We start from the raw sequence: 17,614 nt of genomic DNA, 5'->3' as shown, positions 1-17,614 counted from the left end.
AGATTGGACCTGGTGGGGGGAGGGGCAGGGTTGAACTAGAAGAACCAGCTGTCCTTCCTCCCACACTTCCTCCCCAGCAGCGCTGCCCTCTGAAGCCCCAAGCCCAGGTCCGCTGGGCCAGTGGGAGGATGGACATCAGCAACAAGACCTATGAGACCCTCAGCAGCTTGGGCCCAACTGCCGTTCAGAGCCAGAGTGAGGACTGCCCCCCACCACTGCCGATCAAAAACCCTTCTCGGACCATGGTCCAAGGCCGTACGGGACATGCCAGTGGAGGTATGGCTGGCTGCTCAGAAGAATGCTCGTCATGCCATTCATTGGAGGCCTGCTGTGTGCGAGGGCACTGAGCTCAGACTACACGTGTTAGTTCATGTCACCCTCCCCATCGCCTGTCAGGCAGGGGTTATCAGCGCTCCCTTACAGCTACAGGAACAGAGATGTTAAGTAACTTGCCCAAGATCCCACAGCTCATGAGTCCCTGATGTGGGATTCAAACCCAGGTCTGTCTTATTCCAAATGTTGCTTCTCTTAGATAAAAAGAGAGCAGCATTTACTGAGCATCCACGGTGTCTTGAGTCCTTTGGGGGCTACTGAGACACAGTCACGAGTGGGGGAGATAAAAACTGGAATGCAATCCCTTATGCTATGAGGCACAATGTAATATGAAATGGACATCTCAAAAGGACAGGGACTTTGAGTGTTTTGTTGACTACTATTTCTCCAGCACCTAGCACAGAATCATTTATTGAATGAATGAACAGCCTTGTTCTGGGAGGGAGCATGTCCCATTGGGGCTAGAAGTTGGTTCAGGGAGGCTTCCTGGTAGCATCTGAGCTGAGCCTGAGGGGTGAGCAGGAGAGTCCAGACTGGGGAGAAGGTGTGAGCAGAAGCAAGACAGTGTATCGCCGTGGCCCTGGCTGTTGTGAACGAGCGCCGTGGGTGAGAGACCACAGCATAACGGGGAAGAGTTGCAGACGAGGGCTGGAGAGGTAGACAGGGAGCAGGAAGTGGGAGACAACCATGATAGAGCCTAGGGGCCAAAGACGGATTTGAAACAGCAGAGTGATAAGTACAGGCTTTATCACTTCTGATTCCAGATCGTTCCGAAGTCCCCAGCCTGAACTCAGAGCCTCCCGAGGCCCCTGAGAGCCTGGGCAGTCCAGCCTCCTCCTCTTCCAGCCTCACAAGTCCTGTGGAATTTGGAGGTGCCAACCAATCCCCACCCAGCTCTGAAGAGGGCCTCTGGGAGCCCCCAGGCACCTCTCGACCCTGCCTGACATCTGGAACCACCCCTGCGGAGATGTATCCCCCCGTCAGATTCAGGTTGGTGAGAGCCCAGCTGTGCAACCTGGGCAAGTGTCCTGACCTCTCTGAGCATCCATTTGTTTCCCAGTCTCTAAATGGTACCTGCCTGAAGACTGGGACACCTTCCAGCTCTGAGGCCCATGACTAATGCAGAAGTGCCAGACCTTAAGTGGAGGCTGATTGGACCCCTCTCCCCTTCACACACCTGCTTCCAAGTCTGGCCTGCAGAGCTGGGGAGGAGTCTGGAACCCAGAGTGGAGTAGAGGCTTAGCCCCACCTGTGTGGCTTGTTTTGGAGACCATCAGTAGGGTCTTTACTCTGTCCACACCTCTAACCCAGTCCTCCCTTCCTGCAAACCCTTTCAGTGTGGAGTTTGGGGAGTTGACATGGAGAAACCCCCAGTGCTCTCTGGGAGTCAGTTCCAGGCCTTTGGGGCCTGTGATGGACCAGCCTGGGGCCTTGTGGACTCTACCTACCCGTCCTGAGCTCCCAGCCTTGCTCCACACCCGAGCCCTTTCTCCCCACTCTGAGGGGCTCTCTGGGCATAGGGATCACATTGGCCTTCCCCTGCCTTCCAGCTCTGAGAGCACGCGCTCCTATCGGCGGGGGGCCCGGAGCCTGGAAGACGGTGCCTCGACTAGGCAACCTCTACCCAAAAGGAATATGACGGTAGGTAGGAGCTCAGGACTGTGGTTTGAGGGGAGATGGCAGGGTACCTGGGAGGTAGAGTTGGTCAAGAGTGGGCACATTGGGGTGAGAGGCCTCTCCCCGTGATTAGTGTACACATCATGTCTAGGGGGCCCCAGTTTGACCAGTCCCTGTCCTAATGCTCCCCCTCCCCCACTCCAGCCCAGGACGTGTGAGGCTGGGACAGCCCAGGCCTTGAGGGATGGCAGAGGTGAGGAGCCCCAAGCTCTGGCGGCTCCCAGGGGAGGAAGAGCAAAGCTGTGTCGGGCAGGCTGGTTGCTCAGAGAAGGACTCGCCTCTCTGCAGTAGTGGCAGCATTCGGGTGGCTGTGTACCAGCCCTCGGTTTGCCCCTTCTACAGGAGTCTCCTGGAATCTGCTGAGACGGCCAGCTCCCAATCAGACAGGAAGTGCATATATTTAGTTGAGAAACCTGGGAGTGACCAGAGGACAGTAGTGCCTGCCTGGAGGTAGATGAAAGTATCCCCACAACGGAGGAAGCCTCCTCTGTTCCTTTTTCCCCTGGGGATTCCTCAGGGATGGCGGTAGTTATCTGTGTTGGGAGTGGGGAATGGCAGAGGCAGGAGCTGGGTCTCTCTGGGGAATTGTCACCCTCAGTTCATCCAAGTCAGGCACCAAACACAAACTTGTGTCTGCAAACAGGTATCCATCACCCAGCATTTAGTTGATGCCTGTTGTTGAAACATGTATGATAAGAGGAGCCCCAGCTTTCAAGTGAGGAGGCCTTGGGCAAGTGTCTTCACTTCTTCAAGCCTCAGTTTCATTGTCTATAAAATGGGGATACTTTCATCTATCTCCACATTAGGATATAATTTCATCAGCATAGCATAGTTGTGAAACTGAGATAAACAGCTGGTATATAACAATTTTCTTCCTTCTCTCCCCAGACTAGCCTCACTGAAGGAGAGGGCGCAAGAACTGGGGTTCTCCCAGCGAGTTCTGTGCAGCTTTTGCAAGACTAGCTCCTGCTGGCCCTTGCGTGCCTGAATCACCCCTACGCTGGACCCCAATGTTCAGAGCTAGGACTTGAGCCCACAGAACTGGGGAGCTGAGGCATTCATTTCCTTGGGTCTTGCTCTCTCTGTCCCTGGTGCCTCCGTGGCTGGCCTTCCTCCCTGTCATGGGCCCAATGTCCCTACCAAGGACATTCCTTCCATGTTAGGGCCGATGGCAGTTCTCTCCCCTCTGTCTCATTACCCCCTGGGGACCAGAGAGCCCTATGGCTGGATCTGAGTGACCCTGAGCTAGCTTCAGCTGCAGAACTCTCAGTCCCTCATCACAACAGGACTGTGTTTCTTCCATCGGTCTGGGGGCTCCGCGAGAGTCGGACCAGCCCACTTTCATCATTCTCCACATCCAGACCAGGGATTCTGCCAGAATAGGGACCATCTTCTTGACCATTCATTTATCTAGTATTCCTTTACTGAATTCTGGCTCTATGTCCAGACCTGTGCTAGATGCCGCATGAACAAGACAAGAGGTCCTGCACATGTGGTCCCTTGCTGGTCCCAAGGGTTGGACTTGGGAATGAGCAGGGCAGGTGGTTCTGGGCTCAGGGGCAGACTGACAAGCAGCTGGTTTATACCTGTATGACACGGCAGTTGTCTGCAGCCCATATCCATTCTGGTTGGTCAGTGCCCATTCTGTACTGGCTTTTACCGAAATATTCTGCCTATCACTGCTTTTGAAGGACAGCACAGCCTTCCCGGGACCTCTACTATATTCCCCAGCCAGAAAGCAGAGTAGGACTCACCCCCCACCCCCCGCCCCGCCCACTCTCCTTGACTTAGCAGGGAGGAAAGGAATGGTCCCGGATGATGGATTCATTTTTTTTGCTCTTTCTCTTGGTTAACTCAGGAGCCTTCCAGTCTCAGGGAGGAAGGGCCAAGAAAGTAGAAAGGAGAATGATAAAAATGGGAGGGTGGGGGCTTAAAGGTTCTGCTTCCCAGTGCCAGAAATTCCACCCTGGCTTTGAGCTCCCTATTAGAAAACAGATCCCCCCAAGTCACCATCAGCCTCTAACACCTCAGCGTTACAGTCGCTGGGTGCTGGGCCCTGGCAGGGATGGGCCAGGCCAAACGGGAGGCCAGAGAGTACCAGTGGCCAACATAGCAGTCTTGCCCAGAGGCTGGGCTGTTACCCTGGAGACCTGACTGCTCTGTGATCCCCAGACACAAGGTTGTCTTCTGAGCCCCCGTGTCTGGTTTTGTTCATCTCAGACTTGTTCTTTCACTCATCTCTAATAAAAGATTTTTTTTGTTTTTGTGAGTAAATTCCAGTGGTTTTATTTACGTGATCTGAAGAGCAAGAGGAAAGGGGAGGGCATCTTAGGGCTTGGAATTCTTTCCCTGGACCCTGTAAGGGAGACAGTCTGGTGTGGAGCCGTGGTTTGCAACCAGGGGCGATTTTGCCCCAAGGGACACTTGGCAATGCAGAAACATTTCTTTTTGTTGTTCCCAACAGGAAGATGCTACTGGCAGCTAGTGGTTAGCGGTAAGGGGTGCTGCTAAACATCCTACAGTATGCAGCAGGTCAGTCCCCCATAACAATGAATGATCTCATCTGAAAGGTTAATGGTGCCATGGTTCAGAAACCTGGTGTGGAGGAAAGAGCACTGGACTAGGAGTCTGGAGACCTACAATTTAGCGCTGCCACAGTTCCTGCCTTAATTGGATTTCCCCTGAGACAGGTATTTGGGGACAAGTAGTTTATTTATGAGGTGATCCCAGGAAGCATAATGAGGGAGAAGGGAAGTGAAACAGAGAGGGTCAAGAAGCAATAAGGGTGTGTTAATGAGGGGCTACCACCGTGAGCATCTAGGGCTTATTTTGTTGGGGAGTTTGAAGGACCATACTGATTAGAAAGAACATGCCTTCAAGTTGTCCCACTGAGAGTGAAGAAATCGGTGTCTTTACCACCAACTCTGGTCTCCTGTTGTTTGGAAGGCCTTTCCTGGGCGTGTCAATTCCCAAGTACTTCCAGGCTGCCCGAAGCCCTTAGAGACGTGGGAAGATGTCAGAGGTGTGTGTGTCCAGGAATCGTCTTCAGGTGACTTCCAGGGAGGACAGGTAGGCAGAGGAGGTATGGTAGGTACCAACAGTGTCTGATATGGTTTGAGCGGTGCCACCCTGGGCCTCTCTGGGCCTCAGTCTTGCCATCAGCATAATGAAAGGGTTGGACTCATTTTCTTAGGGTCCTTTGAGTCCTGATGATGTAGAAGTCTTGGCTTCTTTTGTTGTCATACAACTCAGTGGGAATTGGGTGGAAGTTTGAGAAAAATTTACAAAGTTGTTTTTTTCTTTTTTCCTCCCTTCTTCCGCCCACCCCCCACCGCCAGCCCATGCTGGTATTATGAGCCTTGCGCTCCCCCCAGTCGGTGGCCATTTGCCAGTCATGGGTGGGCCGCTCATAGCAGCTCTCGCCGGCTGCTGGCCAGCTGGCCACTCACGCTGGCCACCATAATGGCGGCACACAGTAGGCGGTGGCAGCACTCGGCAGCGGCAGCACTCGGCAGCCCACGGCAGCCCACGACAGCCCAGGGCAGCCCAGGGCAGCCCAGGCAGCCCAGCTCCAGGGAGAGCTGTTGTTCACAATCTTAGCTGTAGAGGGTGCAGCTCACTGGCCCATGTGGGAATTGAACCAGCAACCTCAGGGTTAGGAGCACAGCACTCCAACCACTGGGCCAGCCCCCCCCCCCCCAATTTTTTTTTTTTTTTAAGGCAATCCTAAAAAACTGCAGACAGCAGTCCTTTCAACCTAGAGGGGCTTGCCGGGGGATTGGCCAAGAGACCCACCAAATCCCAAACCATTAAAAAACCTAACCTCCTAAAAGTGGCCTACAATGCTTTGTGTGGTGGAGCCCCACCCACCTCTGATTTTCTGCCTCCTTTCTCCCCACACTCCTCTCACCTCTGTGCAGTAGCCACGCTGATTTTTCAGTTCCTCCAACCCTGACATGCCAAACACCCTCCCATCCCTAAGCTTCACACATTCAGAACTCCAGGAGGACTGTTTAGTTCCTCTCTGGATGCCCAGAGCTAGAATGGCCCAGCACATAGTAGGTGCTCAATAAATACATGTTGACTGAATGAATGTTTCCTCCTCTCTTCCCTTCCTCCTCTCCCCAACTCCCACTCTGCACTTCCGCCCAAAGTTTAGACTTCATTTCTTCAGAGGAGATGACACCCCAACTGGTGCAAGTCTTCTCAAGTGTGTCCTTCAAGTATCCTCCTCTTCTTACTGACCCTCACCGCAGTTGTGATAATATAGACTCGTGTCCATATTTGTTCAAGGCTCCTCTTGCCCAGAGACCCAATCATAAGCTTGCAGTAACCGAGTCTTGTTGGTTGCATGGACGCTCAACACGTATTTGTTGAATGAACGGAAAACCTCACTTCTTCCTACCTTGGTCTCAGGTCACACAGCAGCAGTTAGAAGACTGATGAGTCCACACCAGTGTCTCTGTGACCTGCCTGGGGTTCTCTGAGGTTCTCAGAAAAAATCTGGGGATTTTGCTGGATGCCCCAAGCCGTAGCTCCTCACCCTGCGTACTCTGTGGACCATTTTTCATGCCTCCCCTCCATGTCCCTAAGCACCCTGCCCTCTCCCTCCACCCCAGAAAGATCATTTTCTGTCAATTAAATGTACTTGTTTAGGAAGAGACGTGGGTCTGCTGGGGACCTTTGGAAGGTCCTATCTCAGGAACACAAATGTGTGCACAGCGATGGGAGCACAATTCCGTTTCCTCCCCTCCACCCGAGATGAGCGACTCCATCCCATGGAAGACGTAGTACCCTAACTTTGCATAGAGGGCGCCCATGCACCTGGATTATTATTTTCTCAAAGTTTGGTGCACTTAAGGATCTCCCGAGCCCTCACTATTCAGAATGTAGGCCTGGGACGGCAGCACCGGTACGTAGCACTCGAGGACCTGGTTAGAAATGCAAAATCTCTAATGAAATAGACGGAAACAGAGGGCCTGGATATGGGTGCGTACAGGCTGCGCACACGAATGAGTGAGCACAGGGTAGGGCAGAATTGGCTTGAATGATCGTGTATAAAACTGGGATTCGAGTCCACCAAGTTGACTCCACTTGGGCACAGGCACGGAGCTCAGTCTGCCCGCTCTGAGCTGCAGCGGTGCAGAGACGCGGGAGCCCTAAACTCTTCTCGGAGCTCCCGGGACACCCTTAGGCACCCACCACAGCCTCTTCTGTCCCGACGACAGACTCCCCGCTCGCCGGATAGCCGTGCTCACCAAATCTCCCTTCAACCTCGGTTCCCCCGGGAAGGGCTAGAGGACACGGTTCTCTCTCAGCCTGGTCCCGCTCCGGAGGCGCGACCCGCGGGCTCGGGCAATCTGCCCTGGCGAGTCCTTGAAGTCTATATTTAGTGCACGCCACCCCTCCCCCCATGGCGGAGGCAGGCCGGCCGGGGTGGGGGACGCGGGGGGGGGGGCAGAGCCCCGCCCCCGCCAGGCGTGTGGGTGTGTGTGTATGTATGTGTGGTGTGTTTGCAGCCCGCGCGGGTTGCACACCCTCCGCCTCTGCGCCTCGTCCCCTAGGCCAGGCTGCTGCTGCCCCTGCGCCCCTCGCCCCGCTGGGCGTTGTAGGCCAACATGGGCCAGGAAGAGGAGCTGCTGAGGATCGCCAAAAAGCTGGAGAAGATGGTGGCCAGGAAAAACACGGTGAGGCTGCAGAGTTTGGGCCACAGCCCCCGCCCCCGGGAGGCGCGGCGCGGGCGAACCCTGGAGTCCCGGGGGTGCGTGCTGGCGCGGCGCCCAGGAGGCGCGGGCTGAACTCACGACCCAAGGGAGGTGCGGCTGGTGCAGGGCTCAGCGCCCCTTGGGGACTGTTGGGCACCCCCGAGTGGATGTGTGCATGGCTCGGGACGCCCCGGGAATCGTGTGGGCCACGAAGACGAGACTTGTGCTCGTCCCTCTGGACGCTTAGGGTTCAGGGGTAGCTTGTGTAGGGCCCAGGAAAGAGAATGAAAAGACCAGGACCTGGAAAAGGACTTTCGGAGTCCCGGGACGCACGACGTGTGCAAAGTCTGGGGAGTGGCGGCGACTGCGGGGGAGTGGGGGGTGGGGTGGTTGGACTGGGGAAACGTTGGCGGACTGGGGAAACAAAATCCCAGTGGCTCCAGAAGGGGCAAAGAAACTTGAGCTGATGAGAGGTGCTGAGCCGCGTCTATCCCGCACCCGGGAGTGGATCTGGGAGAGAGGAGTGAAAGACCGCGGATTCTGCGACCCCAAAGCTTGGGGCGCCAGGAGCGGTTCTGTTTGCAGTTTTCCCTTTATTCGGCCGCAGGGTGGAGCCCGCGCTGGCGGGGGCCGAACAGGTGCGGGGCAGCCGCAGCCCTCCGGCCCGCGAGGCGGGGGGAGAGGGACAGGCTGAAGGCCTGGCCTTTGTGCACGAACCCGGAGGTTGACCGCAATCAGTGCTGGCGTCGCAACCTGCGGGTCCAGGAGCCCCGAGCGCAGGTCGACTTGAAGTTAATGTTTGATCCTTCGCGTGATCTTTGCCTCATGCTGGTGCCTCAGGGTTTCCAGGCCAGAGCAAACTTGGCCTTGGATCAGGGAAGGTCCTGAGCACACCTGGGAAGGGAAAAGAAGGGAGGTTAGAGGGCGTGTCCCCCCTCCCCCCGTCTCGCTCTGTCCCTCCTCCTCCACCATCCATAGCCCTTACCTGGAGCAGGACTTGTTTCCAGGGCATTCTGTGACCCAAGGAGTTTGGGAAAGGGGTAGACCCTAAGGGAGGTTTTAGAGCAGGGTAGAGGGAAGGGTCTCTGGAGTGTCAGGAAGCTCTAGTGCAGACAGGAGCGGGAATGAATTGGTGTTAATATAAAGGCCAGAGCCTCAGTCTCTCCATCTGTAAGGAGATGAGACACCTACCTCCTGGGAAGGAGTGTCACTGAGTTTTTGTCTCTACTGGCGGTGGTAAGAGTGAAAGAGATGTAAAACTCTTAGTAGCAGGACTTGGAATGGTGCTGGCTAAGAATTAGAGAATGAAACCTGCTTTTGCACAGCCAGATGAAACAGAAACCTGCAGAGTGCTGGCAGCTTCTCCCAGCCCCCACCTGCCCCCATTCCCGGATCCTCTAAAATCAGTGAAACTGAACCTCAAGTAATGAGGGGCACTTTCCCAACTGGGGACGGCAGAGCCCAACTCTGAGCTAAATTCCAAGGCAAGTGGACAGGTTATCCGAGGCTGGCCCCTTGCTGACCGAGGTTTGGGTTGGGAGATTCCGGACCTCTGAATGAGAGGAGTGGAGGGTGGGGGATGGGGTGGGGACGCCTAGGAGACCTGAGAAAGGCAGCTTGGTTGGGCGCAGAGCTCTGGCTGAGAAGGGAGGAACTGGCCCTGGCCTCCCCTCACTCCTTTTATGGCCACAGGTCCACTGTACTTCCCCTCTCTGGGCCTCGATTTCCTCTTCTATGAAATGGGAAGAGGAAATGGTGTCCCTTGGCAATGGATTCCTGTGGAAGTATTCAGAGCTCTCTCCAGGAAAGACGCAAGTCTGGCCACAGGGTCCCTTTAGTTCAGAGCCAGTCTGCAGCCACGTCTGCGCCTGGGCTCTTGGCAGCCTCTGGGTGGGCACAGATGTCTGGGCATGTGATCGAGAAAGGTGGGGCCTGCTCTAGGAGTGCAAGTGGGCTGGCCCAGTGGTGGTTAGGGAGAGGACACACTTCCTGTAATAAGACGGATCCTCCACGTTGCAACTCAGGCCTGGGGTTTACTGCCAATTACTGAAGTCCCAGCAACTTAGGGCTTCTGTCAGATGTTGTAAGCATGCACCACTGAAACAGCTTTAAACATAAAAAGTCACAAACCAAGTCACAGCTACACAGAAACATAGTTACACATGATAAACATAGCTACACACACACACATACACACACACACACACGCAGCCACACATAACAATAACTAAACAAGCAGCTATAAACATAATTACATAACATGACAGACACACTGACCATTATATTTATAGAAAGATACACAAAGACAACTTCACGTGTGCGTGCAGACAATAAGCTACACCCAGACATGCAAAACTAAAAACTTAACAAACGGTTACCCTTACACATTCAGACGTTGTAACACAGGCAGCATACAACAAAGACAAATACATTGTGCTTTGGGCTGCGTACCTACAGCTCCACACCTGGGCCAGGGATACTGCTGGCTACACATCTCATACATGTGTGCAGAGACACACACCTGGTAAGACTTGTACAAGGCTATAAACTAGGGCTTGTGGCTATGCTCCAACATGATCCACTTATACAGTGACATACGGAGACAGGCTCAGTGGTGAGATGGAACTGGCTTAACACTGATGCTTGAACTTTCAGGAATTTTGCAAGCTGGTTGTTAAATACAGCCATTATTTTAAAAATTAAATCATAAGCTTATAATTAAATAAATTATATTTTAAAAAGGTAATGATTCTCCAAAATCACCACTTCCCAATTATTTTACTACATTTTACTATCAGCTATGGTCTAGAGGTTATTTACTTCCATTATATCGATATGGTGAAAATACTAGTAGGTTAGTGCAAAAGTAATTGTGGTTTAAAAGGTTAAAAATAATTGCAAAAACCACAATTACTTCTGTACCAACATATACCATGTTTCCCCGAAAGTAAGACCTAGCCGGGCAATCAGCTCTAATGCGTCTTTTGAAGCAAAAAAATAGTATAAGACCAGGTCTTATTTTACTATAATATAACACCGGGTCTAATATAATATAATATAATGTAATATAATATAATATAATATAATATAATATAATATAATACTGTGTCTTATATTAATTTTTGCTCCAAAGACTCATTAGAGCTGATTGTCCGGCTAGGTCTTATTTTCGGGGAAACATGATATATATATATATGGATATGTATATATATGTGGGTATGTGTGCTACTCCCCAGTACCTCCTTCAGTTGAGTGACAGCATGTGGGTAGCTTGAAATTGGCCATGGGAGGAGTATTTACACTAGAAATTGGCAAACACTACAAATCAGGTTTGTTTTGTTTCGTTTCTTCCCCTGAGAACTGGTTATTAAACATTGACCAACATACCACTGTGCTTACTTATGTTGGAGATTCCATGACTGTACAAGTCTGGACACATCCAAGTCCATACCTACATAGTTGTGTAGTTCGAGCCTGAGAGGCCTGAGTTTGAATCCCAGCTCTGTTCCTTGTAACTCTGTGCAAACTATTTAACCTCTTTGTTTCTTGCTCTTCTGTGACAACGGGATCCTCTGTAAAAATGGGGTTGGTAATAGTACCTACCTCATGGGGCCATTGTAAGAGTTAAACAAGATAATGCACGTAATATACTTAGAAGAGGGTCCAGCACATAGTAAACCTTTCACGTTACACACAGCATTATATACCCACAAATTTACATACACACACAACCCACAGGTCACACCTCTGAAAACATAACTGTGAATCCAGGCTCTAAGGGAGGCTGAGACCGGCAGCCCTTGGGTTGTGGTCCAGGAAGCCTGGCCTACAGAATACAGTCAGCTGATACTCTTCAGGGAACTGAACTCAGGACAGGAGGCAGGGTCTAGCTTCTAGGAAGGGGGTGGGAGGAAGAAGAAGGGGCTGCTCACGGCTTGGCAGCCAGCAGATTTTCAAATCTAGGTCTCCCTTCTTCCCCTCTTGGTCTTCCCTCCTGCCTTCTGCTTTCTGCTTCATTCATTCACTCAGGGAGCCCTGGGCTGTGGGCTGAATCCTGAGGTCCCAGAGATTAAAACAGGCCTCTTTACCCAAGAGGAATGAAAGTAGATAGCCACACAAAGACTTGTACGGGAATGTCCCTAGCAGTCTTATTTGCAGTAGCCCCTACTTGGAAACTACCCAAAAGTCCATCAACAAGTGAATGGATAAACAAGTTGTAGTAAATACATACAATAGAAAATGACTCAGCAGTAAAAATGAGCTATTGCTATACATGGATGAATCTCAGAATAATCATGCTGAGTGAAAGAAGCCAGACAAAAAGGAGTCCATTACGGTACTCTTGATATAAAATCCTTAAAATGCAAGCCCGTCTATTGTGACAGAATAGCGGTGGCCTGCAGCTGGGGTTGGTGCAAGGAAAGATGGATTACAAAGGAGAACTAGGAAACTTTGGGGGATGACGGTTATGTTCTTATCTTGATTGGGGTGAGTGTTACATAGGTGTACATGTTTCAAAACTCATCAAATTGTAGCCTACAATGTGTCCCGTTTGTTGTATGTCAACTGTACTTCAATAAAATTGTTCTTAAAAAATGACACAGTCCTTACCCTGCAGAAACTCACAGTTGGTAAATGAGGAGAAGAGAATACAGACACAAAAGCAGTAAGTGCCTCGAAGTAACTAATTGTAGAGGACGAGATGGGGGAGTGGGGAGAGCACACCCAGTAGAAAGAACAGCAGAAGCCACAGCTCGAGCGCAGGATGAGTGGTTAGGGCTGGACCGTGGCTCCGAGGGGTCTGCACACAGCTGGGTGGTGGGAGATGACTGAGAGTTGGTCTGGGGCAGAAGTCTTTCCTTCTCTCTCCTGCTTTCTGTCCCTTGCCTGTTCCTCGACCGTGTGTCTATCTGTATCCTGTACCTGGAATGATTTCCTCCCTACCTCCTGCCTCCCTCTTTCCCGCCAAGACCACACAGTGGTCAGAGAGGGGCCTGGGGCAGAACCCACTGGCCTCAGTCCTCACCTTGTGGCCTCCACAGGAAGGGGCCCTCGACCTTCTGAAGAAGCTGAACAGCTGTCAGATGTCCATCCAGCTACTCCAGGTGGGGTGGGGGTGGGAAGCCTTGGGGGCACTGCCTGGGTGGGAGAGATTTTCTGGGGGGAAGACCCTGGGGAGGGCTCTGGGAGGAATTTCTGAGGGATGGGTTGGGGCGAGAAGAGATGTTGAGGTACGCTGAGGGTGGGGACCGAGGCATTTAGACGGGGTAGGGGGCCTTCCGAGCACAGGGGGCCCTCTGGGTCTGGGAGAAAGACTGATGTGCTTTCCTTGAGTACCCCAGTTCCCAAGGCCCTGGGCCTACGGGATCCAAGAGGCCAGTGATCCAGGGAGAGGGGAGAGTCCCTCATTTTTCGATCCTCCCTGTGTTGCCCATGGAACCCCAAACATTACCAGAAGCTCTTGGCCCTGAAAATAAAATTAGGTTTAGTCGCCAGACACAAGCTTTAGTAGCCAAAGCTGCATCTTAAGCTGAAACTTGAGCTTGAAGGCACCAGGGGACAGGGGATGGAGAGGGGTCCTTATCATCAGCCAGGTCCACCACCACCTCAGCTTTTCACCAAAGGCACAGTTATCCATTAGTGCAGGGGGCGGGGCCTGGGGCACTGGCCCTCACTAAGGGCGGCAGGTCAGGGCCTCACTTATAGGATCAGATTGGTTAGTGCAGCCACAGGTCAGGGCTGGGGCTCCGGAGAAGTTGAGGCTGAGGCAAGGGGGTGGTTGAGCTGGGGCAGGTCTTGCTAATTAGGGCAGCCAGGCCTGTGTGTCCCTTCCCAGACCAGCCCCAAACCCTCTCACTTTGCAGACAACCAGGATTGGAGTTGCCGTTAATGGGGTCCGCAAGCACTGCTCAGACAAGGAGGTCGTGTCCTTGGCCAAAGTCCTCATCAAAAACTGGAAGCGGCTGCTGGGTGAGAGGGGCGAGGCCAACGTGTTTCTCAGCCATGTTTTCCTCCCAGCACCTGGGACAGGACGGTGCCTGGCTCATAGCATGCACTGTGTTTGTTGCATGACTTGTTGCATGACTTACTGAATGACAGATGGCCTCTATTGGGGAGTGCCAGTGTTGTCTACTCAAGTGTGAGATTTGTCGATATGGGTTTTCATGTACATGTACCTATGTATGTATTTCTGTTTGCTTGTGAGTTCATGCACATTTGTATGAATATGTGCATAGGTGTGTGTGCAAATGTCTTTCTGTCCCCAGAAAGTATGAGCGTGGATTTGTATCCATGTGCATATTGTATATGTATCTGTGCATAAAGGTGTGTGTGTGTGTGTGTGTGTGTGTGTGTGTGTGTGTATGTGTGTTGGGGGGGTGTGGCTGTCCCTATCCCTGCCTTTTGCTCCTTCCACCCCAAAGTCTTGTTGGGTTTGACTGAGACACAGCTGAATTGAGCAGCACTGCACCCTTTTGTATTCAGACTCCCCTGGATCCCCCAAAGGAGAAAAAGGAGAGGAAAGAGAAAAAGCAAAGAAGAAAGAAAAGGGGCTTGACTGTTCCAGTTGGAAGCCAGACGCAGGCCTTTCCCCACCAAGGAAGAAACGAGGCGACGAGCCCAAGGACAGGTATTTTTTTCTGGGATGGAGAGAAGGGGGCTGACACGTGTTATGTCCTCTACCAGCGGTCTTGGTTATGTATAACTTCACTTCATCTTCACAACCCGGGAGATGGTTATTGTTATTATGTCCAACAGAGCCCCCTCCGGAGCTCAACCAAACGGACTTACAAGACCCAAACGGGCCGTCTCTGATACAGGTTTCAGCTAGAAGGGTGCAGGGGCAGGAAGTGCAGTGTGCCAACAGGGCGGCCTCAGGTTTTCTCATCAGCCAGAGTTCTCATAGGGGACCACACAGCATCCAGAGCTATTCTCTGACCCACCCAGGTAACCGCCCAGAAGCAGGAAAATGAGACCGCAATGGTTGGGAACTCCCTGACTTAGAAGCGCATGTCCCAAATCTTATAACAGTCACATAGACAAAGCTTCCAGGATCGCAGCAAAGGCACTGACCAATTATAAGAATCACAGTCACTGTACCCGGGGAAGCCCAAAAGCTGTGGTCTTCCACTAATTACTTACGGTTCATTCATAGCGCTCCCCCCCACCTGCCCCACCCCATCCTGACATCGTTTACCCATCAGTGCTCATTTACACGATATGCAATGTTGCCTAGTAATGCAGCTGAATTGAACCTTTGTCAAGGTTACAGGAAAGTGGTGCTAGGAACCTACTTGCCCATGAGAAGGAAAAGTGCTTTGTTGGCTCTTTATTCAAAATTCCCATTTAGCAATGAAGAAACTGAAGGTTGGGGAGCAGGGGCTTTCCTAGGATCACACAGCCATTATGTGACAAAGTGGGCTTCCAGTCTTGTCTGTCAGAGCCCCAGACCTCTTCTGAGAAGAATAGAACAGTTGTTTGACACAACTCCATGCCCATTCCCCCTTATCCACCCCAGCCAGGGTGCCCAAAATGAGATAACCTTCATATAGGACCTAAAAGCCTTATCAGTCATAGTCGGTAAAAGCCTTTGTGGTTGTATAAGTAAGTCTTACCTATTTCCTAGGTAACAAGACAGATCACTTAATTCTTTGGGGGGGGAGGTTCCTACATTGTTCATCTAATAGATAAGGGGTGGTACTAGATAATACTGAGTAGTATCTGATGGTACTAAATAACACTAGATAATATGGACAATATCATCCATGATACATCAACGTTTTTTTAATAGTATTTTTTTTTTAAGATTTTATTGGGGAAGGGGAACAGGACTTTATTGGGGAGCAGTGTGTACTTCCAGGACTTCTTTTTTTTTTCCAAGTCAAGTTATTTGTCCTTTCAATCTTAGTTGTGGAGGGTGCCGTTCAGCTTCAAGTTGTTGTCCTTTCAGTCTTAGTTGTGGAGGGCGCAGCTCAGTTCCAGGTCCAGTTGCTGTTGCTAGTTGCAGGGGGCACAGCCCACCATCCCTTGCGGGAGTCGAACCAGCAACCTTGTGGTTGAGAGGACTGGCTCCAACCAACTGAGCCATCCGGGAGCTCAGCGGCAGCTCAGCTCAAGATGCCATGTTCAATCTTAGTTGTAGGGGGCACTGCCCAACATCCCTTGCAGGACTCGAGGAATTGAACTGGCAACCTTGTTAGTTGAGAGCCCACTGGCCCATGTGGGAATAGAACCAGCAGCCTTTGGAGTTAGGAGCACAGAGCTCCAACCGCCTGAGCCACCGGGATGGCCCACATCAACATTTTTAATGCGTATACATTTCACCCAGTGTATCCACTGCAAGGAATTCATTTTAAGGAATGAATCAGATTCAACTTACAGGTGAAACATTCTGTGTGTAACATTTTCAGCTGGCATTTCTAAAACATTTGTTCCTCTGAACCCTTTTTAAGTGAATGTTTATTATATAATCCTATACAATAAGCATTTTGCGGAAACCCTATATAATAAGCTTTAGAAAATTATGCTGTTAGAGGAATGATTCTTTACCAGCTGGGAGATATGCTTCCACCACCCTACTCCCATTTTGCTTGGTAAAAATAACTGTGGGGCAGAGGGAACCCTGCATGCTACTATCCCTGCAATGCACAGAGCAGCAGTACATGTGGACGAACCATTTATCGTGTTCAAAATGCTAGTAGAGCCCCACTGTAGAATAGAAGAATACTTAATGACATGGGAAAATGTTCACTGAGTATTAAGAGAAGCTGTGTCCTTTATCTTGTGATCCCATTTTTATAAAGATTAAATAAATGAATTTTAGGTATATGCATAGGAGAAAAGACGAGAAAGCTATTCACTGGGGTGGTAATGGTGATTATTTCTGGGTGATAGGATTGAGAGGGATTTTTTTACTTCTTTCTTTGCAAATTTCTGTCTTCCTAATTTTTTTCCAATAAATAATGTATTTTTAACATAAGAAAACAAAGAATGAAGCTATTCTCAAAACACCAAAAATATATGCGTGGTTATAATTCAGAAGAGCTTTGTATTCTAGAGTATACGATAACATTTGTAAGTCTATAGTGTTGGGGTTTTTTCACAATGATCCCGTATTGCTTTTGAAATGAGAAGAAATAATAGCACTTTTTTTAAAAAAAGAAAACAAGTCAGAGTGATGACAAACTTGTTGTAGAAATAGAGGATTGGAGGGGCGTGGGAAGGAAGGTCTCTCTTCCCCTCTCCCTCTCTGCTGCCTCCCCTCTGTTAAAGCTGGGGTGAAGGTGGGGAGCCAGATGGGTCTGGTCCGCAGGGTCATTAGGGCTGGCCCTAACGCTGCCTTGCCCACTGTCTCCAGACCACCTGGAGGATGAGGTGGGAGCTGGGAATCCACGCAGGAACATTGGACGGTCTGGAAAACCAGAAAACAGATGCTGGGATTATGGAGCTCGAGGGCTTTATGCTGGGAACTGCTATGGGGACATTAAAGAGCTAATGTCTTCCTCCCAGCCAGGCAGTCAGCCCCAAGGCACAGGTTCTCTTCTCCCCGTTTCACAGGCGAGGTAACAGATGCTCAGAAAAGATGACCTGCCCAAGGGCAGGGCTGGGATTACAACTCATGTCATTGCCTTCCTTTTTTATCATGATAAATGTTACATATGTTTGTATGCATGTGATCTGGTAAGAAAGACATGAAACTTAATAGTTGTGACCTCTGGGGAAGTTTCTCTTTCCACTTTTTCAGTTTTTATATTGCTGTACTGTTTGTTTTCACAAATATTTAGAGAGCACTTACTCTGTGCCAGGCACTGGTCTATTTGCTTGGGATAAGTCAGTGGATATATTAGATTGGGTTCCCCAGAAGCAGATTCTGAGACATGGATTCTGGTGCAAGGGGTTTA

At 50.9% G+C, this 17,614-nt stretch overlaps 2 protein-coding genes across 7 annotated transcripts in view; both read left to right on the top strand.

Annotated features, from left to right (window-relative positions):
• Nucleotides 1-4,284, top strand: part of ASAP3 (ArfGAP with SH3 domain, ankyrin repeat and PH domain 3) — a 43,558-nt gene extending 39,274 nt beyond the window's left edge. For 2 of the 4 annotated variants that reach the window (XM_088790491.1, XM_088790489.1), the window contains 4 exons: nucleotides 78-276; nucleotides 1,098-1,323; nucleotides 1,884-1,974; nucleotides 2,899-3,124. In XM_088790491.1, the coding sequence (XP_088646617.1) occupies nucleotides 78-276; nucleotides 1,098-1,323; nucleotides 1,884-1,974; nucleotides 2,899-2,973 (591 nt within the window). In that variant the 3' untranslated portion in view covers nucleotides 2,974-3,124. Of the gene's footprint in view, nucleotides 1-77; nucleotides 277-1,097; nucleotides 1,324-1,883; nucleotides 1,975-2,898 lie in introns of all 4 variants that reach the window. The other 2 variants (XM_088790492.1, XM_088790490.1) reach the window with 2 other exon arrangements.
• A 2,616-nt stretch (nucleotides 4,285-6,900) lies between these two features.
• The window catches only part of TCEA3 (transcription elongation factor A3), a 36,020-nt gene continuing 25,306 nt past the window's right edge, over nucleotides 6,901-17,614 (top strand). The window contains exons 1-5 of one of the 3 annotated variants that reach the window (XM_088790487.1): nucleotides 6,901-6,922; nucleotides 7,575-7,697; nucleotides 12,758-12,820; nucleotides 13,580-13,685; nucleotides 14,199-14,343. In XM_088790487.1, coding sequence (XP_088646613.1) covers nucleotides 7,629-7,697; nucleotides 12,758-12,820; nucleotides 13,580-13,685; nucleotides 14,199-14,343 — 383 coding nt within the window. In that variant the 5' untranslated portion in view covers nucleotides 6,901-6,922; nucleotides 7,575-7,628. Of the gene's footprint in view, nucleotides 6,923-7,491; nucleotides 7,698-12,333; nucleotides 12,382-12,757; nucleotides 12,821-13,579; nucleotides 13,686-14,198; nucleotides 14,344-17,614 lie in introns of those variants that run through there. The other 2 variants (XM_088790488.1, XM_088790486.1) reach the window with 2 other exon arrangements.

The sequence above is a fragment of the Rhinolophus sinicus genome, chromosome 14 (assembly GCF_057876585.1).
Source record: "Rhinolophus sinicus isolate RSI-liver-muscle chromosome 14, RSI-T2T, whole genome shotgun sequence".
In the NCBI taxonomy this organism is placed as follows: Eukaryota; Metazoa; Chordata; class Mammalia; order Chiroptera; family Rhinolophidae; genus Rhinolophus; species Rhinolophus sinicus.
The sequence above is the reverse complement of the archived record's forward strand: the minus strand, read 5'-3'. Positions and strand labels throughout refer to the sequence as shown.